Source organism: Rosa rugosa, chromosome 3 (assembly GCF_958449725.1).
Source record: "Rosa rugosa chromosome 3, drRosRugo1.1, whole genome shotgun sequence".
NCBI lineage: Eukaryota > Viridiplantae > Streptophyta > Magnoliopsida > Rosales > Rosaceae > Rosa > Rosa rugosa.
This window is the reverse complement of record NC_084822.1, coordinates 4,693,410-4,718,216: the sequence shown is the minus strand read 5'-3', so window position 1 is coordinate 4,718,216 and position 24,807 is coordinate 4,693,410. Positions and strand designations below refer to the sequence as shown.

At 37.4% G+C, this 24,807-nt stretch overlaps 1 protein-coding gene across 1 annotated transcript; it reads left to right on the top strand.

Annotated features, from left to right (window-relative positions):
* Window positions 1-1,476: 1,476 nt before the first annotated feature.
* Window positions 1,477-3,403, top strand: LOC133740666 (1-aminocyclopropane-1-carboxylate oxidase homolog 1-like). The gene is made up of 3 exons (XM_062168599.1): window positions 1,477-2,136; window positions 2,223-2,544; window positions 2,936-3,403. Exons 1-3 carry the CDS (start codon window positions 1,607-1,609, stop codon window positions 3,188-3,190), a joined length of 1,107 nt encoding a protein of 368 aa, XP_062024583.1. The 5' UTR covers window positions 1,477-1,606; the 3' UTR covers window positions 3,191-3,403.
* Window positions 3,404-24,807: the final 21,404 nt, after the last annotated feature.

Here is a 24,807-nt window from a genome sequence, read left to right as displayed (position 1 = left end):
AAGATAGATTTGTTAACGCGGGAGGTTGAGGTTGAAGTTGAGGGTGAGGCTACTTGTAGATATATATGGTACTGAATTGATTCCAGATCAATCAATACAACCGAATGGAAAACAAGAACCAATGTGCAAAGATTAGATATCCATCAAAGAAATTCGGTGCAAGCAATTACCTTACTCTATATGAAGCTTCCAAGGAACCACATTGAAATGAAGATAATTAGGCAAGAATCAAAATTAAACTTCAGAAAAAACTTAGGTCCACATTGTTCGGAAGTGTCCATGTCTCCAAATTCTCTTTTAATTGCATACTATAGGCCGTCTAAATTCATATACTAACCCTTTTTATAATTTAATCAATCATTAAAGATCATATCTGCAAAAAAATCCAATATAATAAACATAAATCGTTTATTCATTCAATTGCATCAAATAAATGAACAGTTTTAGTAAAAGTTAGATTTTAATTATTTTATCCAATATATATGGAAAGTTTTTATTCACATCATCATGGCTAGCTATCCACAATACACAACCCTTCTTTGATCCACTATTACACACCATTTTTTTTTTTTTTTGAATAGAAATATATCATTAGAAATAATAGCCAGCAACAGCCAATAGCTAGTCTACCTGTACTTACAACAAGATAGCCGGCAAGAAAATTATGAAATCCTATTCGAAGCAAAACAAAATCTTACAAGAAGCTCGCTAAAATTAGCGAACTTATAAACAAAGATACTCCATGTCTTTTAGGGCAAAATCATTAACTAGCCTTCTATTAGCCGATCACGCCATTGTGGTACCAATAGGGGTCACAGAAAGAATCATTATGTAGAAACTACTATAATGCCTCCACTAAAAGAGTAAACAAAACTAACAGTCTCCTAGCACACCAACCTTTTAAGAATAAATTGAAGTTCAAAACAAAAAAGATAAATGCCCTGAAGAAGAGTAAAGTAGATAACAGGGTCATTTTTTTTTTTGTCATCCTTTCAGCTCAAGAAGATTAAAATCTTGTTGGGGCCTTAGCCCAAAAAGCTCTCAGAAACCCTAATTGAAGCCCAAGAGGCCCAAGTCATTAAAACGTGGTCTATTTTTGCATAAGAATGGCGTAACTCTTTAGTTGTTAGTATTCAGGCCTAGCTGCTTAGACTCTAACACACCAATTTGGATAAGTTTACCCACTGAAAGCAAAGAAAATTTTTTCTCCTCGGTCAAACAAAAAAAGCAAAGAAAAATTATTAGAGAACAAAGCTCCTGCTTTCGAAGATGAGGAGCTCATCTGCTATGACTCATCTGCTATGACTTCATTGGAATGGAACTACGACGTTACAGCTTATGACTTATCAATATTGGCAACTAAAAGAAACAAATTAGTCATAGACATTACTTTCTCTGTGGAATGTGGATACATGTAGTTATTCACTTATTCCTTGGGAGGGTCTCGTATAGTCAATTGCTTGAACTTTCCTAGCTAGCCTTCTAGTTCTCTCGTCAATTAACATGAGTTTGGGAAAATGTTGGGGGGTGTCTAGATGCATGCATGCAGTATGTACTTCAGTGCTATAAATAAGAGCTTCTGCATATTGAGGTAATCAGATTTCTTATGTACAACAAAATGGCCAATACTCAAGAGCGTCTGCAACAGCTAAAGGCCTTTGACGAATCCAAAGCTGGTGTCAAAGGTCTTGTTGATGATGGAATCACCAAAGTCCCATCCATTTTCATATGCAAGCCAGAAGATCCCTTAGCCGAGGACATCCCAAGTTTCGGCAATCCAACTGGCCAACACCAATTCAGTATTCCAGTTGTGGACCTTGGTGATGTTGTCGCCGGAAGGCCTGCTAAGGTGATTCAAGATATCCGACGGGCTGCAGAGAGTGTGGGGTTCTTTTATGTGGTTAACCATGGGATACCCAAGACAGTGTTGGAGGAGATGCTCGAGGCGACGCATGGGTTTTATGAGCTGCCAAGGGAGGTGAAGGCTGAGTACTATACTAGGGATCCCATGAGGAAGGTCAAATACTTTAGTAGCTATAATTTGTACCAGTCAAAGTTTGCTACTTGGAGGGACAGCTTGTTTTGTGACATGGCTCCGGAGCCTCTTGATCCCCAAGAATTGCCTCTGGTTTGCAGGTATATATATATATGATCCATATATGATCATGCATCTGCATGTGCATGTGATTCAATTAATTAACGTGTTCTTTATCTCATTTCAGGGATATAACTATGGAGTATTCTAATCAAGTACACAAATTAGGTGTCACTTTGTTTGAATTGCTATCTGAGGCACTTGGACTCAAACCTGACCATCTTATCAGTTTGGATTGCGAAAAAGAGCATCTTATTGCTAGTCACTACTATCCTCCATGTCCTGAGCCTGAGCTCACAATTGGCACAGCCAACCACTCAGATGGCACTTTCATAACAATTCTACTTCAAGATCATATTGGTGGACTTCAGGTTTTGCATGAAAACCAGTGGTTTGATGTTCTTCCTCTGCCTGGAGCTCTAATAGTCAACATTGGAAATTTTATGCAGGCAAGCTTTTCTCTATGATCTATACGTACCTATGTTCCAACAAACACTCTTTACCATTAATATAGATCCACTAAATCCTCTAATCGATCTGTTAATTTCTCGGTGATTACTAAACATTCATTTCCCGTACCATGTACATATATAGGTAGATCTTCAATTATAAATTTTGTAGTTCAGATTCTTTGGATATAAAAACAATAAAATAGAAAAGAAGAAGAAAAAAAATAGTATATATGGCCTGGTATGATGAGTTTCGTTATACAACTCAGATTCATGTAGTTTGGGTAAAATATATGAATTTGGACCTATACCAAAATGTCTCTGGCAATTGTATACAAATTGATTGCATGCAGCTGTTTCGTTGTTTGTAATAATGCATGCTCTACTGCAGATAATCTCAAATGATAAGTTCATAAGCGTTGATCATAGAGTGTTGGCAAAGAAAGAAGGTCCAAGAGTATCTGTGGGATGTTTTTTCCGACCTGCTACGTCGGATAATTCGTCGAGGCTGTACGAGCCAATTAAAGAGTTGACATGCAAAGAAAATCCACCCATTTATAGAACAATTACCACGAAAGAATATTTTACGGAGTATTACAAAAACTCTATAAATGAGGTCCCTGTTCTACAATCTTTGAAGTTGTGAAGTTTGTCCGTGAATATGTATTAAGCATGTTCGTTGTTTTTTTTTTTTTTTAAGTTTTAGTTTGGATGTTAATCGACACTTTATGGCAATTCTCTAGTTTAATGCGGAGATAGCCCTTCTATTTTGAGTATTTTCTGTTCTGTTATTATTGTGTTCTATAATAAAATGTTGTCATTAATTCTCTAGTTTAATGAGGAGATAGCCCTTCTATTTTCTATTTTCTGTTCTTTATTATTCATTTCTATAATTTTCAATAAATAAACAAAAAAAAAAATTCTACCTCTGTACTGGAGTTTGATTGGTAAGCCAGTGGAGTTTGATTGGTAAGCCAATCAAGGGATGAGTTGTAAACTCAAACATCAGCCGGTTGAATTTTGCCACTGTTAGATACAATTTGTAACTCTAATGAAACTATAACAAGTAACAGTGACCAAATAAGAATTTGGAAAGCAAAGTGACAAAATAATCTGACAGTGGCAATAAAGGTACCTCATGTCTTCTCTTGGCTATTTACCAAGAATGGGACGAATTCATACTTGAGAGTGATTGCTCACTGATGGTGGCTGCATTGAATCAGAATTTGGAGGACCGATTTGAAGTTGGACGCATTATCGATGATTGTAAGTCATATTTGACATCATTACACTCAATTAAGATTTCTCATGTCTTCCGGGAAGCAAATGGTGTGGCTAATAGATTAGCTCATCTTGCTAGTTCAAATTTTCTTAATGACGTATGGTTAGAGGAGGCTTCTGTTATTATTCAGGATGTCCTCTATGAAGATTTTTGTAATTGCACTCGAGGTCAAGGCCCTATGTCTCTCTCGATGCATAATTTTAATTCAATAAGGCATGCGTGGGGATGAGCCTCCCAGCTTGGCTGGGTTCCAAACCCCTTTCAAAAAAAAAAAATTAAAGGTACTTCATGTCAGTAACTTTTCAGATTTATTCAACAAATCCTCTAGATCTGTTTACCCATACACATTTCAACGAATCCAACATTTTGTAACCGAGCTTCTGTATTCATTAATTCCCTCGATCTATTCCTCTAGATCTGACATAGAAGGCATGAATCAAAAAGAGAATTCGACGGCCTTCCCTCCTTCTTAGACCCGATATATGCAAGGCCTTAAAGTTTGAATTCGATCAACAACCTCGTCAATTTTAGGTAATTGAGGTTACTGAGATTAGATGGAACTTAATTGGTTTCTCCGACTCTTCAAATTCTTCGTAAATATTTAGGTTTGTTGATAATTTGAGAAGTAGGGTAGAAGAGGGAGCTGCTCCTGTGATTCCAATCAAGGCTTTTATGCACCTAAATTTGGGGAAAATTGGTCAAAGTCAAACCTCACGTGGGCTCTATGTTAGAATCAACATGGACTTGTCACACATTAACATATAGTAAATTGATAATTAGCTTAATGTCAAAACTAGTTCAACATGGACACAAACTGTAAATCAATATTGTAACTTAATGAAAGAGTGTATCTATTCATTAAGGTAAGTAATCATATTCTTAGTCTGCAAGAAAGACTACAATGATGTGATACATTAAGAGTCTAACTAGGAAACCTAAACCGATATGGATTGCTTTAATGGGAAGCTTCTTGAGGTTTAAGTCACCTATATATACAGATGAATTGGTCCCTGTTACCACCAACGTTAATTGCATAAGTTCTGTCCATTGAGAAGCAAGTTGGTAAGTAACAGAAGGCCATATTCAGTGATCGAGTTTAGCAGCTGCATAAGATGGAATCCATGCCAGTGATTGCTGAAGGTAAGCCTTGATCCCTTTTGTGATTGTTGTGCATATGTTGTGAGCATGTATATGGTTTTAACAATTGGTATCAGAGCATAGGCTCACAAATATGAAAATCGTTTTAGGGTTTTGCAAAAAAAAAAAAAAGAAGAGGTTTTTTGCTTTACGGGTCAAGTAACTGATCAGGTAACTGACCAAGTAACTGATCAGGTACCTGATCAAGGTAAGTTACTTACTCTAGGCCCAGTCACAGCACGCGGAGCATCCAAGCCCAGACCCGACCAAAACCATCAAGAACAAGTGACCGTTGTATCACAACAGTTAGTTTTGATCAAGAACGAGGTCTGGGATTGGATTCGAAAAATCGCGAGATGTTTTTATCTCGAGAAGGGATTCAAAACCCCAACTGCTATGAATCAAGAAGCCAATAGAGTCGATTGCTGCATCTGGTTATCTAATTCACGCTTCCGCTAAGATTTTTTGCAGCAAATTGGGGAAAAAGCAAAATCAGGTCTTTCTGTGAAAATTGTTTTCGATTCATAGCGTAATTATTAAGTTTTTGATTGTGCTCAAGAACCCTAGTAGCATTCCTGGCGTGCGTTAGGCTAGAGTAGATGGTGACCGGATGAAATTTACAATTTCTTGATTGTTCTGTGGTTTCTTGGAATCGAAATAATTTAGATTGTGCTTGAATATGCATGATGAACTGATTGCTTATATGGTATTGTATCTGTGATTGTGTAAAATTGTATGAAGAACAAAAATCTCCCAGAAATTGTTTACACATTATTAAAGTTGACAGATACAAGAGCTTAATTAATTTTCTTACAAGGATGAATCTGGATAGAATGTAAAGTAAAAGAGCTCATATGTTTTGTGGTTTTCTGTTGGCATAAGTGATTATGATGCACAAAGCATCTTTCATTGATGTTGGCAGAAAACACTGATCAGGTACCTGACCAAATAACTGATCAAGTAACTGTACCTGATCGAGTAACAAAACTGAAATTGTGTTTTGTGTTTTAAAACTATGCTTCAGTTTTATCTTCCAAAGAAGTGGTCAAGTGTGGTTTTAGAATGCAAGACAGCAGTATGCATGCTTTATGAAGATATATTTGGATACTTGGAAATTTTTCTTCTGTCTAAAGATGTGGATGAATCAACTTGGATAACATATTTTGATTAAGCATGGCATATTGATAAAGAACTCCAGGATATTAAGTTTCTGCTCAAAAGTGATGCTTAATATTGTTTTTGTTATGGACTGACATGAATGCAAGTATGGAATGATTAGGTTTTCTGTATGAACCTTTCTTGAACTGTTCTTGTTTTGGTTGCTAAAAGCATAATAAAACACAGAAACTTAAAGTTATTTTCTTTACAAATTGAGAACTCACATGAATTTTGTTTTGCTCCTTAGGTAACTCTTACATGAACTTGAACAGTGTCTTGATGTTAACTGGAACCAACTATAGAGCTTGGCTAGACTCTGTGTAAAATTATATGGGAATGCATGAGAACATAGACTATTGCTTTACTGAGGATAAGCCTGAAGAGTTGAATGAAAAGAGCACCAAGAAAGATACTGACCTTTATAAGAAGTGGCATAGATCCAATAGAATGGCTAAGAACCTCATTCGTACATCTATGTCTAAGACTGTCAGGGGAAGTATAGAAGAGCCTGAGCTAGCATCAGATTTTTTGGAACTCATAGGTGCTAAGTTTAAAGAAAGTGAAAAAGCAGAAGCAGCTAGACTAACCAAGGAGTTTCATGATTTGAAGTACATGGGTTCAGGGGGAGTTAGAGAGCATATTATGAAGATGATCAATATAAATGGCAGACTCAGGGAGCTCTTGATGGGAGTTAGGGATGAACAGGTAGTGCATTATGCACTGCATTCCCTACCTAATAGTTTTAGTCATCTTAGAACCAGTTACAATTCTCAAAAGGGAAATTGGACTCTAGATGAACTTATATCCATCTGTGTGAATGAGGAAGCTAGGATCAAGGAAGAAAAGGAACCTGCTACATCCATAAACCTCATAGAGAAGCCTAAAAGGAAAAAGCCCCAGAACAAGTTGAAGCCTATCAAAGCCATAACTAAAAGTTCAACAGCTACAGTGGCCAAGGAAAACAAGTCATTTAGGTTCAAGTGCTACTTTTGCAAAAGAGTAGGACACATGAAAAAGGACTACACTGGCTATAAGAACTGGTTAGCCAAAAAGGGTAAGATTTTTTCTTTAGAAATTAATCTTATAAATGTTGAACCACAGTCTTGGTGGATATATTCAGGCTCACCTATTCATATTACTAATTATTTGCAGGGATTCATAAGGAGGAGAATCCCAAAAAGTGATGAAGTGAACCAGTGTGTAGGCAATGGCATGAGAATGGTAGTCAAGGCTATTGGAACCTTAAAGCTCGATTTAGGATTAGGAAAATTGTTAGTTCTGGACAATGTTTTTTATGTACCTTCCATGAGAAGGAATTTGGTTTTAGTTTCTCTTTTAGTAAAATCTGGTTGTAGACTTGTTATGGATAGTAATGGAATTCTTATTTCTAAAAATTCTGTTCAAATTGGTTCTGGTGTTATTATGAATGATTACTTACAGTTAAATTGTTCAATGGCTCAAAAAGAAACTTTACTTGTTGAAAATAACACTAACAGTACTAGCACTTTAACAGGTGTTAAAAGAACCAAACTAAATGAAAAGTCTGCATTTTTATGGCATAGAAGACTCGGCCATGTTTCAAAAGAGAGACTGAAAATTTTGGTGAAAAACAACATCCTAAATGAACTTGATTTTTCTGATCTAACAGACTGTGTTGAATGCTTTAAGGGAAAAATAACTAATACTAGAAAGAAGATTGCATATAGAAGCCAAAATTTATTAGAACTCATACACACTGATATATGTGGACCATTTAGGCATCAAACTATCTGTGGGAATGTGTATTTTATCACATTCATTGATGATTTTTCTAGATACAGTTATGTTTATCTACTTTCAGAAAAGGCACAAGCATTGAAAGCCTTTCAAATCTTTAAGTCTGAGGTAGAAAATCAACTAGAAAAGAAAATCAAAATAGTGAGATCAAATAGAGGTGGTGAATTCTATGGCAAGTACACTGAATCCGGCCAACAAAAGGGTTCATTTGCCTTGTTTTTGCAAGACAATGGAATTAAAGCTCAATATACAACACCCTATAACCCACAACAGAATGGTGTTGCAGAGAGAAAGAATAGGACTCTTTTGAACATGGTTAGATGCATGAATTATATTTGCAACTGGTTTGCCTAAATTTCTGTGGGGTGAGGCTTTAAAAACTTTAAATTATATTTGCAACAGGACACCTAGTAAAGCCATAGAAAAGACTGCTTTTGAGCTTTGGTGTGGCAGGAAACCTAGTCTTCATCACTGTCATGTTTGGGGATGTCATGCAGAAGCTAGGATTTATAATCCAAGCTTGAATAAACTTGACCCCAAAACTGTTAGTTGCTATTTTATAGGTTATCCAGATAAATCTAAAGGTTATAAATTATATTATGCTCATCATTCACCTAGAATTTTTGAAACACATCAAGTAAAGTTTCTAAGTGAAAAAGTTCACAATACAAACCTTGAGGATTTATCCTCAGATTTTGAGGAAATTGTGTCAGATGAGAATATAAGTGTAGCATTGCCTTTAGAACAAGAAGTAACTGGTCGAGTAACTGATCAAGTACCTGATCAAGTAGCTATAACTGATCAAGTAACTGGTCAAGTAACTGACCGAGTAACTGATCAAGTACCTGTAACTGGACAAGTAACTGACCAAGTAACTGATCAAGTACCTGTAGCTCAACCCAATCCTGACAATCCTCAGCCTAGAAGATCACAGAGAGCAAGAAAACCAACTTATGGGGGGGGGGGGGAGAGAGTGACTACATTGTTTATCTGCAAGAAGCAGAAATTGAAATGGACTGTGCAGAGGACAATGATCCAACTACATTTAATCAGGCCATTGAAAGTAGTGAATCTCATCAATGGTAGCTAGCAATGGAAGCAGAAATTGATTCCATGAGCCAAAATGCAGTTTGGGAATTAGTTGAACCTGACCCTAATCAGAAACCTATAGGTTGTAAATGGGTTTTCAAAACCAAAAGAGATGCAAATGGCAATGTCAAAACCAAAAGAGATGCAAATGGCAATGTAGAGAGACACAAGGCAAGGTTAGTTGCCAAATGTTTTACACAGAAGGAGGGCATTGACTTTATTGAGACTTTTTCTCCAGTTTCTACAAAAGACTCGTTTAGAATAATCATGGCTTTAGTGGCCCATTTTGATACGGAGCTGCACCAAATGGATGTTAAAACAGCCTTCTTGAATGGTGAACTAGATGAAGTGATTTATATGAGGCAGCCAGAAGGTTTTGTACAAGCTGGAAGTGAAAACTTAGTGTGCAAGTTAAGAAAATCAATCTATGGCCTAAAACAAGCTTCTAGACAGTGGTACAAGAAATTTGATTCTGTGATTTCTACTTTTAGATTTACAGAAAACCTCGTTGATGAATGTGTTTACTTGAAGATAGTTGGGAACAATTTTATTTTCCTAGTTCTCTATGTGGATGATATACTCTTGGCTAGCAGTAACCTAAAACTGCTTAAAGACACTAAGAATTTTCTGTCAAAGAATTTTGACATGAAAGACTTAGGAGAAGCATCTTATGTACTAGGTATTGAGATTAAAAGATATAGGGCACATAGACTATTTGGTTTGTCTCAACAGAATTATGTTACCAAAATTTTAAAGAGGTTTGGTATGGAAAAGTGTGCATCTGGGGAAGTTCCCATGTCCAAAGGAGATAAATTGACCAAGAAGCAAAATCCCAAAAATGATGTTGAGAAGGAGAATATGGAGTCAAAGCCTTATGCCAGACTTGTAGGAAGTCTAATGTATGCACAAGTCTGCACTAGGCCAGACTTGTCTTTTGCAGTAGGGATTTTATCAAGGTTTCAATCCAATCCAGGCCATGAACATTGGGTAGCTGGGAAGAAAGTGTTGAGATACCTGCAGAGAACCAAGAATTACATGCTAGTGTATAGGCAAGTGGAGGATCTGAAACTTGTTGGATTCTCAGATTCGGATTTTGCAGGGAATTATCCAGACTCCAAGAAGTCGACTTGTGGATATGTGTTCATGCTTGCAGGAGGTGCAGTTGCTTGGAAAACCATGAAGCAAACTCTTGTTTCAACTTCTACTATGCAAGCTGAATTTATTGCAGTATATGAAACTGTGTGTGAAGGACTTTGGATTAGGAATTTCCTCATGCAGACCAAAGTATTGAGTCACATTATGGCTAGCACACTTGTGATTTATTGTGACAATAAGGCTGTAGTTTTCTTTAGCAAGAACAGTAAAAGATCAAATAATTCCAAGCATATTGATTTAAAGTATTACAGTGTTAGAGAAAGGGTAAAACATGGTGAAATAGCTGTTTTGAGCATTGACATGAATTCACAGCTAGCAGACCCCTTCACCAAGGCCTTGTCAGTAGCAGCATTCCAGAAGCATACAGCAAGCATTGGAGTTTTAGATAATCTAGATGCTTAGGTTCAGTAGAGAGTTAGTCCAGTTGGAGCAATTTAAAATTTTAAGGTTCCTGAGTTCTTATATCTTTTGAGTTGTGATTTTCCAGCTTATTTGTCACAACTTGTTTGTAATGACATATTTTATTATTATCAATAAATTTTTGAGGTATTTCCAGTTATGATTTTGCTGCAGCTTTATTGTTTTATTTTGGAAATTATCATCTTGTTTTGAATATCATACTTGTTATCAGGTGGCTTAAATCATGTTTAGCATGATGTTAAGGTTCAAGCAATAATTTTAAGCCATCAGTGTTTAGTAAAATTGCTTGAGTTTCTGGTTTAAGAAACATATAGTAGGATCTGGTACGGTATATGCCTCCTTGTTGATACACATTAGCATATATCGTATCACTTCTGGTTTGACATATGTAGATTGCAGGAGCTTGTGTTTGTGGTTTTGAAACTCTGCATTTTTGTTAAAATGTATACTGTTTCTTGCTCTGCATAAGTAACTGTGATCTGACCATGTTGGAATGGATTTTTGGTTTGATTTTGTTGTCTGCCGCTCACTACAGTAAGTTGAGTAGTTTCTGACATTTTCTGGTGCAAATTATCAAGCTTAATATGTATCAGTCCAAGGGGGAGATTGTTAGAATCAACATGGATTTGTCACACATTAACATATAGTAAATTGATAATTAGCTTAATGTCAAAACTAGTTCAACATGGACACAAACTGTAAATCAATTATCGATTAAAATTTGTGGACAAGTGATTTGTTTTAAATGTGTTGATTGTGTGATGCCAAATTTTCTATAGCATTTGTATATCAATCAATGATCTGAATTTTTGTTTCTTGGGTTGCTTAGGTGTTATCTAGGAACTTGATGACCATGTTGGAATGGATTTTTGGTTTGATTTTGTTGTCTGGCGCTCACTACAGTAAGTTGAGTAGTTTCTGACATTTTCTGGTGCAAATTATCAAGCTTAATATGTATCAGTCCAAGGGGGAGATTGTTAGAATCAACATGGATTTGTCACACATTAACATATAGTAAATTGATAATTAGCTTAATGTCAAAACTAGTTCAACATGGACACAAACTGTAAATCAATTATCGATTAAAATTTGTGGACAAGTGATTTGTTTTAAATGTGTTGATTGTGTGATGCCAAATTTTCTATAGCATTTGTATATCAATCAATGATCTGAATTTTTGTTTCTTGGGTTGCTTAGGTGTTATCTGGGAACTTGATATGCAGGTGAATTTTACCAAGTGATATGGTCATTTGTGATATAACCAAATAATGTATTCATATTTTTTTTTTTTTTTTGAATAAAGGACTGGTGCGGCTGCTCTCAAGTTTTGATTAATGAAACTGCTGAATACAAGGGGGGGACATTAAGCCTAAACCCCTGATTACAATAAGCAACTAGAGTGTTTCCCGAAATAATATCAGGAATCTCTACATAAGACATGTATTCTAACAAGCATCAACTAGCAAAGAGTGCACTATTGGCTACTCCATTTGCTTTGACATAGCAGTGACATAACGGAAACATAACTCGATATGTAACCCAATTACAACGTAGCATAATTACTATAATCTCAGCTTTCGTACTATGTTCCTGCCAGATGATATATCCGACGACACTTAGCTTCACCCTGCCACTAGGCGGAAGCGACCATTTGATGAAGCAAACTCGCCGCCTCCCTAGAGCAGACAAGGCACTTTGAGTGCATACACAGGCACATAGCTCGACTAGTCCTACACAACTATTGTAGGAACTTATTTCTTGCAAAAAGCGGAAACATACTAAATAGCATAAATAAAAAACAACTTTAAAATAAATAAACCTTAATGGACCTAGGGTGAAGCCCTAGGCCCAAAAACCACTAGGCCTAAGGCGGTAGGTCAACGAGGGCCCAGATAGTGGATCCAGCCCAAACACGTTCCTGCACAGGAAGCACCACCGCTGCCTTCCCATCTCCCAGATTGTCACTCCATGGCCGCTCTCGGACCCTGACCGCCGTCAAACAAATGTCGCCGACAAAGAACCAGCAACTGTCATCCTCCACCACTACACCCCCAAAACTCGAGTGCCCAGATCCCTGATGACGAGAAGCACCAGAAATCGGACACCCACTGTCTTCCTTCCCGAACCGACTGTCTTCCTCCCCCATCCCTGCTGCAAGATCTGAAAGGTCGACCGACGCCACACAGCCGGACACCACCTTCTGTCGCGCACCCCCTCCCAGTGCAGTCACCGCCATAAACCGAAATCAAAATAACTTGGGCCCTCGCCGCCCCATTCTCCGATCATCAGACCAAATCCCAGACCCCACATCCCGCCCGACAGCACATGCCGCACGCCGGCGAGGCCAGAGGCCTACGCCAACACCGCAGTGCAGCCGGACGAGAGCTAGAGAAGACGACGACAAACTTTGGCTAACCTAGCGCGTGGAGCGCGTACTAAGAGAGAAGGTTTTTTTAACTTGATTTTTTTCTTTCTATTAATGTATTTATATTTGAATACAAGGATTTGTCATACAATGGGTCCAGTAATCTGAACAAAAAAAAACACTTTTTTTTTTTGGTCAAAAGACCACAAATTGTCATTTTGCCACTTAAATATAAAATCATATAATATTAAGCAGACGATATATTGTTCATGTCAGGAGAGAGAAGAGAGCAGCGCGTGGTCCAAATATGACTGTTTTACCCCTTACAATGGGCCCCCAACGTCAGATTTAACGACCACGGAGGTCCAAAAATTGGACACGGCTGATGAATTTGGAGAGTACAAGGGTGTTACTGATTAAATTGAAACTAGAGGGACTAACATGATGACGACCCCAAACCTCAGAGGGTAAACTGAAATTGGTCCAAAGAAAAAATAAATTAACAAAAGAAAAGGGTAAACTGGTCATTTAATTTATTTATTTTTTGTCTGTACGTGCTTGTCACGTCATCAATTTGATCGAGCCGTTACTGAAATTGGACAGAGGTATCACGTCGATATCAAAATAAGACTTCAGGTATCACATTGGTATAGTTGAGACTCTTGAGAGTTTGGGTATCAAATTAGCTTTGGCACTAGAGTTTGGGCACTGATACTGAATTTTTATCTTTCTATTATGATATGATATATTAAACTTTCTAAGGCAATAGAAGTGTTGATTTTATTGGTGGAATCCGAGGACATTAAGCAAAATGAAGTGATACTGTGAATAGAAGAGCAATATATATAATAATAGGATTTTCTTCAACTAGAATAAGTAATCATGTTTGAGCCAGACACATAATTTGGGTTTTCTTCAACAAAAATAAAATAGGGTTGAACCAGTAGTTGTGAATTGAGGGAGGATAAATACTACTATATATTTATTCGAGCCTCATTGTATAGAGCAAATGAAAGAAGGACATTGTGTTACTTTTTAAGTTTTAAAGAATTTGGCATGATGGCGGCACAATTGACAATTACAAAGTACAACTATACCATAACATCATCTTTTTCATTGTACACACACACACACATGGAGCCGTTTAGAAGCGGATGTCCGCAAAACGAAAAAGTGCAGATCGATCAGAATCTAGCTTGATTTCATTATATTCAGCTTGGTTAATCCTCCTACTTATTCTTGAATTATGTTCTCTCCCACTTTGGAAGAATTTCAGACCCACAAGAAACCCCAAACATTTGCTTGCAAATAGGTATATATGAATTGCAATGGTGGGAGGTGACTTGATACTCATTTACGCAAGCGTACGTATCATTGTCAAGATAGGGAAGTATTATGCCTAAAGTTATCGTACCATGGGGATTAGTGGCTAACCCACAATCCTTGGATAATCGGAAATAAAGACACTTAGCAAATAAAAGAAAAAGGAAATAAAAATGCTACTTTAAGGCACCAAGCCTTAGCAATGCTCGGCTTTGGTTCTCACCAAAGCCTAATCAAAACTAAGAGCCTAGTGGTAATTATTTACAATGAGTCAAAATCGTCACTGATAATTGTAATTTAAATTTCTAAAAACTAAAGTGCAAGAATTTAGATGAAAACTTTAACTAACAACTAAATTAAATAAAGGAAAGAAAAGTAAGAAATGAAGATAAATAGGGGATTGGTAGCTAGGGATGAATCCTAACCCTAATTCAATGCTCTAGATGTTAATTTAATTGACATGCAATTTATTAAAGATGGTAGAAACCGTACCCAAGGCTTTTCAAGGCTCAAGGGCCGAAATTCCCTTTCATGGTATTCCTACTCCGGTTCAAGGGCCGTAGGAACTCACTTGTCATGAATTAGAACCGGTTCAAGGGTCACTAATTCACATCAAGAGGCCTAGAGATCGAGGAATTAGGCAATCAAGCTCACCATATATAATTGCGATCAAGCTAATTATATAGTGAACCATGCTTGTACTTACCACGATTATTAAATCGGGGTTCTAGCTCTAAAATATAAGGATGTCATCCCCTATATTTTAATCTAGACTTATTAAAACACATACCCAAGAGTTGACAATTCCTAAGCATGCATTCTAATCAATTATCACAAAACACAAGCATCCAATAATTAACAAATTCCATATATAAATTAAATTAAACATCCATTACATCAAATTTGGGCTAAGGCACACAACCCTAACCCCGAACAACGAAATTACTCACAACCCATAATCATAGACATTAAAATTACAAAATTCGAAGATAAAGGAGTAGAGAAGTGTGAGAGAAAACAAAGATAATCACAATTAGCTAGGAAGCTAGCATGACTAGCCTTGAATTACAACTCCCACAAATACCCAAATCTCGAATCTAGTAGAGGTTGATGTCTCCTTGAAGCTTGTGTGAGAAATTCTACAAATACCCAAAAGAAAACTAAAGGTACTATGAAAAATGAAGGATGAGGATGGGAGAGAGAGCAGCCCAAAGGACTGCCCCCTGTTTGCGGCTATTGTGTGTGATGTCTCCAGAAAAGGATAATGATTGAATATATATGTGTGGCTAGAGCATTAAGGTTAATTAGACATAGGTTGGGCTGAGGTGACGGACTGCGAAGAATAGAAGAATGGTTAGCTTGCTGTGTTGGCTGGGAAAGAAATGAAAAGCTGATAATGACAGGACCCGCCCCGGATTTCACCTTGAAATCCGAAGTGGTCCTGTGGGGCCCACCTAAGAAGAAATTCTACCAAAAATTTGGCGGAACTTCCTCTAAAAGTGGACTACCCAAAACCTGTAGAAAGACAAAACACTTCCAAACAATCCAACCACATTCCTCTGGAGCCTTTCTTCTCCCTAAATCACAACATCTCCCATTTCACAAAACAATTATGAACTTACAAACATTAATCTCATGGGTTATCAGAGAAATCTAATGCACCATCCGTACAAGAGAATAAAATACAAGATAAAGGACCGATACTTTTTATAATGAGGAAGCTATGACAGCTATGCCTCAACTCCATGTATGCTCGACCATAAGCTAAATTGGCCTGCAAACTGGGCATTTGAAACCGAAGGGCCCACGGGAAAAACATTTGAAAATTGTTAGAGTGAGTGGACGAAAAATAAGTAATTTCGAATGAACAAGTGAAACTTAATGCTTTCCCAAGTTATTCTCTAAAACCTCGCATGCAGTAAAAATCTTAGAAACACTCTTAATCATCATCTTTATTGAAATCCCAATTATATAATGTTGATCATCTACATAATGATATTTCAAACATCTTGTTAAATTACTCATATCTCAAATCATATCTCAAAATAGACGATGACTAAAAGGGAGTGCCGATTAGTCATCTCATGCCACCAGGAGGGGACTGCCGACCAGTGACGCATCGGAGGGGATTGCCGACCGGACGAGGAGGTGATGGTTAGAGGGGACTGCCGACTAACTACCTCATGTCATCTGGAGGGGACTGCCGACCAGATGACGCATCGGAGGGGACTGCCGACCGGAATATTCTGGAGCGGACTGCCGACCAGAATATTGTCTGGAGGGGACTGCGGACCAAACTATTACTTGGAGGGGACTGCCGACCAGGTAAAGCATGCATGCACTGACTTATTTACCTCCTCAATGAACTGGAATCGATCTCTTTAAAATAATTGCTTTCGGAAAGAAACCCGATATTAATCCAATAAATCAACAATAATTCACCGAAAGCATAACATAAGAATATCTCGATAACTCAAAGTTCAATATCTCAATAAATCCTCGAAAGCATAAGTCAAATACTCGATAAATCAATAAATGCCTTCGGAAAGAAATCTCTCAATATAGCTTCAAAGCTGATAAATTCGGAGCTCAAAACTCAAGAAATCTCGATAATTCCATCATGCTCAAATATTTACTAAATCATTCGTACTCGCATATCATCATAAAAATTGATATTCGAAATTAATAATTCTCACAATATTTTCTTAATCAATCACTTCCCGAAAATCATTTCTCAACTCAATAACTCATCTCGAAAATCTACTAAAAGCCCTCGGGAAGAAATCTCAATACTAATCTCGTAATTCATAGAGCATAAATAAATCTCAAGAAATTAAGCTCATAAAATCATAACAACTCAGTAGTCAAATCATAAATTAAATCTCAACCGAAAAATAATAATAATAATAAACTGCATGCACAATTAATTTCAAATAAATGTCCGGGAATATTTCGTAAACAGTACACCAAGTAAAGACCACTAATAATTCTTATACATAAAGTTCCAAACCAAACATTTCGGTACACGAAATCTGAAACTCGACCCACTATCAGTACACGACGTCAATTTTTGACACCAAAATGTCCATTATGCCCTCAGTTTTTTTTTTTAATAATTTTTTTTTCTGTTATTTTTTTCTATTATTTTTTTTCCTTCTTTTTTTCTGTTATTTTTTTTCCTTCGTTTTTTCTATTATTTTTTTTCCTTCGTTTTTATCTCTTTCTTCTTCCTTCTTCCGGGCTCACTCCCTCGCTTCCAACGCCACCCTTGCCCTCCAATTGGTGAGATTTATGGTCCTACAACTTATATTTGTAACTCAGCCAATATTTAGTCATGTGAAAAGAAAGAAAGAGATAAAAACGAAGGAAAAAAAAAACGATGGAAGAAAAAAAAAACAGGAAAAATTAAGGAAAAAAAATAATAGAAAAAAAAAACAGAAAAAAAGAAGGAAAAAAAATAATAGAAAAAAAAAACTGAAAAAATGAAGGAAAAAAAAACAGAAAAAACGAAGGAAAAAAAATAATAGAAAAAAAAAACAGAAAAAACGAAGGAAAAAAAAAACAGAAAAAAAATTTATTAAAAAAAAAAAGAACTGAGGGCATAATGGACATTTTGGTGTCAAAAATTGACGTCGTGTACTGATAGTGGGTCGAGTTTCAGATTTCGTGTACCGAAATGTTTGGTTTGGAACTTTATGTATAAGAATTATTAGTGGCATTTACTTGGTGTATTGTTTGCGAAATTTTCCCTAAATGTCCACTCACAGTTTGCGGCTACAACGGCCGTCCAACTATCCCTTCCTCAAACTCGCATATCCGTCGTCCTGAACAATCAATATAGTAAATAATTGTTTCTCAAGAACCGAGACTTAATTTACGATAATAAATTCAATACCCTAAAACCAATAAATCATTGGATGCTCAAAATCAATACGGGACGAGCCCAAACTTCATACGTTATCTCCAATCAATAATTATAACAACATATCAAAAATAGAATCGATCCAACGGTCGGATCTTCCCAAATCAAAATCCGAACTTTCCAAAATTTTGAAAATTCCGATTAATATCCAAACCTCCTCCAATTTCCACCAAATACCTATCTATAAATTCGTAACAACAAGTACTATCCAACAGACCAAAACAACCCACCAGGGACGGCCGGACGCACCCCCACGCGCCGCCTGTCAACCACCATATCTGGCTACCAAATTTCACCATCTCATCATCCTAAGTATTTTTCATAACTGTGACCGAGTGAGATTTCAAGTCTAAATGGTCAAAATTACCTCAAATCCGTACAGGGTTTCTCGCCGTCGATCCGCCTTAATTTGGCCAAATCGTTGATACCCACTGTCATGGATCGAACCAGTATGAAGACAACATCAAGGAGTGGGTGGTGGAACGGCCTGAAATGGCCGGAAAACTAGAAAACACATGTGACCCGAAACGCAGGCCAAACCCCTCGCGTTCACCGCCTTGCTGCGGCTCCCACGACCCAAATCGCGCCACCAAACTGCCACAGACGTGAAGAGGAGGAAGAGAGGGTTCCATAGCCACCGGCCTTGTCCAAATCCGTTGTCGGACGAGGGAGAAACCACCGGCCAAAGCTGACGGGGTCGGGGAGAGAGAAACGGAGAGGAGAGAGAGAGTGGTAGAACTGATCTACCATAGTAAATTTTCAAATATATACTAATTTACCATGAACAATAACTTTACCTTTTCACTTATAACTTTCACATACGAACTCCGATTTTTATGTACAACATATGCGCACGTTCGGTTTAACGTCCTCTATGACTTTCATGAAGAAAACTTTCTCAAATTTTGATCCGAACAAAAAGTCAACTTTTAGGGGCCCCTAAAAGGTCAAAACAGAGCCGAAAATAAAAATAACTCTCGTTTACCGTCTGAAAGACTAGTAAAATGGTAACTTGGACCCGGGACGTAACAGATAAAATTGGATAAGGCTGCTAGCACGTGGATACAAAGAACAGCCCAAAAAATGATGGGCTATTCAATTAGCTTAATTAAGCCACACATGCATGCAGATGCACTTCCGTTTTCTTTAATTAAACCAAAGTTGGTTTAATTAATTGCTAAGCTGCCATTATCTCCAATAAGCTTCAATTTGCTGCCCCATTTTCATTTTTGTCCCATTCTTATGAGTGATCAAGATTCGCCCCTTTCAATGTATTGACTCGAGGTTGACTTTTGTCTTTTTATCGAAAACTCAATTTGCTTCAATTTCGAGCCAATTTTCTCTCGTTTCAGCAATTCTGCTTATTTCCTACACAATAAATAAAAATTAATTAATTACATAATAATTGACTTGAGGTTTAACTTATTTCTAGTGTTTTAGATACAATTACATGCATAGAAATGTGTGTAATCAGGACGAGAGGGATTTGGAGGAATCAAAGGCCATCTGAGATGATCTATGATTTTAACATCTTTGAGACTCTTCCAGAATGAGAGAGAGAAGATGATTTAGGAGCAGATTCTGGAAGTTGAAGAGCTGAATTGTGATCCGTCTGCACTTTTGCAGTGTGAGGACGTCCGCTTCTGATCCCCCTGTACACACACACACACACACATACATATATTACGAATAGAACTATTCATTGTATTAATGAATACAACCAAAATGGTCAGAATAATACATATACTAAAACATAGAGATTCTAGACGCAGGCAGAACCTACACTGGTAAGGGTCGACGCCAAGCACCTCTGGGTCAACATCAAGCGCCACTAGAACGACGTCAAAGCATCGCTAGTATAGTCACTATCTAGAGAGAGAGCTTAAGTGGCTAGGGTTTTTGGTGTCTACTACTTTTTTTTTCCCTACCAATTGATGATGTTTCTTTATATTGATTATTGTTAACGTTAGAACCGATGGCTCTAGTTAGCTTTAAAGAAGGAGAGAGAGAGAGAGACTAAATGAGACACGAGAAGTATAGTGGTTCGTCTCCCGCCTTAGCAGGAAACTACGTCCACTTGAAAACTTAACTAGTGTGTTTGGGCCTTGTGGCCCAAAGGGATTACAAGAGATGTAATGGGATATTGAGTAAGTGGGAAGGAGTCTCCCTTTATAGGGGAGGGAGGCTCCTTCCTTTACATGTTTTCCAATGTGGGATGCCAAAACCACTATTCTAGTATATTTTCGATAGTCTCAGTTATCAATCCGTGAGGATTCGACCGTTCGATCGACTTGTAGTTTTGATTTATTGATCGTAGAAGTGTTCCGAAGACGTTGGATGGTCTTGGATGAGGATCCGACTGTTGGATCGTCGTATAATTGTGTTTTGTGAATTGTGTGCTTTGTGTTGCATTGAGTGTGACCTTGATATGATTAGGTGATTGACAAAATTGTGTGAGCGGAGTATGAATGATTTTGTGCTTGTCTTGGTTTGTGTGAAGACGCAGCAGGATTTGGAGGTGAGTAAATCTCACGTGGTTCATTTACGAACGGATTTATTTATTACTTGAATTACTTGTTTAATTGTTAAATCATTTTCGAAACAAATTATTTGTTTTAAAATATATGAACTTGATCGACAACAGTTCATGGGTAATTGAAAACAATGTTTTGATATAAAATAATTTTCGAGTAGTTAATTTGTGAAAGTATAGTTGGTATTAGTGGCATCCCTGAGCGGATGACTACGTATATATATATATATATATTTACGTGGATTATATATATTGATGGTGTGGTGTTGTGGTGAGTACAAGATATTATGAATTTATTTATGTTGGCGTTTTATGGTTCTACCCCTCGCGGGAAAACAGTATATTTTGAATATGTTGATTTTTGTTGTTTTGAAGGGATGTGGAGTTGTGGTGTAACATTTTTGGGTCAAGTGGGACCTTTTTAAATGTTTTGATCTAAGGGTCAGGTGACCTAAGGATCCAGGGTCGCAGGTTGTGACCACAGGCAATTATTATCGTAAGGCTGAACCTCGGCCGAGGTGACAGGTTACGATATATTCAGTTAGAGCTCTAGTCTGTCTGCCATTGTATATTCAGGGGAGTAACAGGAGGGTTACATGAAGCCTTTGAATATACGTCTTTATTTGTATTTCAGGGGAGTAACACGAGGGTTACATGAAGCCTTTGAATACACGTTTTTAATTGTATTTCAGGGGAGTAACATGCGGGTTACATGAAGCCTTTGAATACACGTTTTTAATTGTATTTCAGGGGAGTAACACGGGGGTTACATGAGGCGTTTGAATACATGTTTTTAAAGAGAGTTTGTGAGGGTTCTTTCTTTTATTGTCTAAGAGGGACTTGATTTTCATATTATGGGTGAGTCGTGTTAATATGATTTATTTGGAGTCGATGGGTGATCATCGACTTTAGTTTGGAGTTGATGGGTGATCATCGACTTTGGTGTTGTTGGGTGATCATCGACTCTAGTGTGAGTTGTTGACCTGTGTGGTGATATGTGTGGTGACTTGTGTGGTGATCTGTGTGATGAGCTGTGTGGTGGTTGGCGTTATTAATGGATGTTTTTTGTAAATTTTTCTATTTATTTCTATTATTGAATTGTTTGTTTTCTTGGTAATTTCCTGAACTAAATTTTATGCAGGGATTACTGTTTCTGAATTGATTGTTTTAATATAATTGCCTGAACTAAATTTTATGCAGGGATTACTATGATTTTGAATTATTTGTTTTAATGTAATCTCCTGAACTAAGTTATATGCAGGGATTACTGTCTTTTGAATTGTTGTTTTTAATGTGATCTCCTGAACTAAGTTTCTAGGCAGGGATTACTGATTTTACTTAATTCAATTGTAAGTGCGGTTGTGGTTTGAGATTTGTAGTGAGTTGTGAAATGATACGTGAGGTCATCGTTTTGACAACTACTTTTGTTGAGACAAATGAAGGTTGATTTTGTAGTTCGTTGTGTTTTAAAATGTTTAAAACATAATTGAGTTTAATTGTTTAGTTGAAGTATTGTGAAATTGGATGCATGAGTCGAGAGTCAGAGCATGTTGATTTTGATATGAGTTAACTTACGTGAGCATGATATGATATGATATGAACTTGATGTTTGGTTGTGTTTTGTGGAGTTAAAAGTTGTTGCTTTAATTTATCTCACGAGTTGAGAAATTATAAGCATGAGTGACGTGTCATTTTAATTGAGTTTACTCATACGGGCTTAAAAAGCTTACCGGGTTTGTTGTTTACAATCCCGGTGCACTATTCCATGGTGTAGGGGTTATTGTGCAGGTCAGTGTAATCATCATCGAAGCTGAGGTTTTGTTGTTGTCGTAGCTTGGACGTAGTATGGTATCTTGGTTCTAGTCTTCCGCTGTGTTGTGAGTGTGGAGGGTGCGTTTACTTATTGAATTATTATTCGGTTTAATTTGTAAACACTTGGTGATGTGATATTTGACTCTAGAGAACGATATGGTGTTGACATTGTGAGTTCAGTTTGTTTGTTGCTTAGTTTAAATGAAAAAATTTTCTAAGAGTCTTCTTGTGATTGTTTGTTATCGCGTTTCGGATTTGAATTCCTTTATTCAAAATTCGGGGCGTGACAGTTTGGTATCAGAGCGTAAGGTACATATTTGGTGACAGTCAGTACTACTCGAGTGTATGGCTCGTCTGCAGCGGAACCCCATCATATACTCTTCGGTATTGACATAGTCATTGGGTATGTGGAGTGTTAGGTGTCGTCTTGAGCGTTAAGTCATCAGCGCATAGGTCAGCTTTGTAAGTGAAGTGTAGGAGCTTTGAGTAGGTTCTTTGAGTTGTGGTCTTTTGAGGAATGGGAACCTCTGGACTAAACTCTGGTGGAGTTGGCGAGGATTGTTTCATTGAAACGATATCCTTTTGTATGATTGAAGTTGATTGGTTAGGGTCATGGTGTTTGACCAATGCTTGTATCTAAACTCGGTACAAGTATTTGATCGAGTGTAGTTGCGCCTTCCTAAGTTGGATCGGCAGAGGTATTGGGTGGAAGGTGCTTATCAGGGGATAGTCATCTTGTTTAATTGCGTGGTGTCTTAGTGGAGCATTTTATTCAGCATACTATTATGTGTTTAAGGTGACTCCGAGGTATCTATGCTGACCTTGGGTGTGGTCTGACTTCTTGGTGTGGTATTGAGATTGATTGTGACATGTGGTGATGGGTTTTTGCATGATGTCTATAGTTAGACTTGTGCGTGTAGCTACCTTTTGCGGAGTGATGCATCTCTATTGTTGTACAATGGTGGTTTTCTATAATTTAGATTTGTGTTGTGGAATGCCTTGTGGTGATGAGGTGTAGTGATGTAGCATGCAGAATTGTTGCTATGGAGATACATTGTAATGTTGTTTGCGTAGTGAAATGCTTTTGTGGCAGTGCCTTTTGTAGCAGCTTTTATGGCAGTACTTGCAGTGCTTGCGTGGTAGTACTGGGTGGTGGTCTATGTGACAATGATTATGTGTGTAATGTTATGTGTTGATTTATTTGTGAGTTGGTTGAAGCTAGACCTTAGCGTGATTTTGTGTTCTAAGGTGGTAGAACACTTATTAAGTTATGAGGTATGCTCTATTGTCTTTATGATTTAGTTTTCGGTGTGGTGTTGATGCATGGAAAACTTATTGTGACTTTGTGAAATGATAACTGTAAAAGAGTGTTGTATTGTTGATTTGAGTTGAAAGTCAGGTTTCATTTTCAATTCTTGTAATGCTGGAGTTACATTATCGGTGAAATGATGCAGATACTGTTGTGATAACAGGATTCTGGTCTCTTGTGTAGTCTGTGCATAGAGCTGTAGTTTTGCAGACCTGTTGCAATTTTGGTAATGGTGGAGATTCAGCATTTGGGTTTGCCTTACCTCCTAGTGTTCCTGTTGTGTGGAACATATTGATGTGCCTATGATGAAGATGGAGACTACGAGTGATCCAGTGTGTTGATCGTGGTACAGTTGGAGGGGATGTTGATGCGACTATTGTTGATGTTCGGCTTGTATTCCAGACGGGACAACAAAGCAACTTGGGTCGAGGGATATTGACTTGCTCAATATCTGGTGGAGGCTTAATGACGAGAGCATTACTTACAGGAGAGCGTGTACTGGATTTGAGAACGAGTTAGCCTTACCTGATTTTGGGTAATGTGCTTAAATTTCAGGACAAAATTTCTTTAAGGATGGTAGAATGTAAGACCCCGGAAATTCGTTATTAATTCCTAAATGTTTCCTAGGATTAATAAAGTGTTCGTTTGAGCTATTTCGTAGTTCAAGGGTGGAGCGGAAGTGTTTCGAACTATTTTTCGCTCGAAATGTTTCGATTTAAGAGTTGACTTTTTGTACTTTTCGATTTTGTGAAAACTTCCTTCACGAAAGTCGTAGAGCGCGTCGATACGAGTTCGTGGACATGCGGAACGCGGAAATCGGAGTTCGTATGAAGAAGTTATGGCCATTGGAAAAAGTTTCCATTTTGGTATATATGGGAAATTTCCGGAAAAATATCAAAAAAATCAGATTTTCCCTTTTTGGAAAGTTTTTCTCTCTCCTCTCTCCCGAGTTTTCCCGAGCAGCAATCTTCACCGAGCTCGT

Coding starts and splice junctions, on each gene's coding strand:
- LOC133740666 (XM_062168599.1), top strand. CDS start 1,607: ATGTACAACAAAATGGCCAATACTCAAGAGCGTCTGCAACAGCTAAAG. Junction 2,137..2,222: donor GAATTGCCTCTGGTTTGCAG/GTATATATATAT, acceptor ATCTCATTTCAG/GGATATAACTATGGAGTATT. Junction 2,545..2,935: donor ACATTGGAAATTTTATGCAG/GCAAGCTTTTCT, acceptor GCTCTACTGCAG/ATAATCTCAAATGATAAGTT.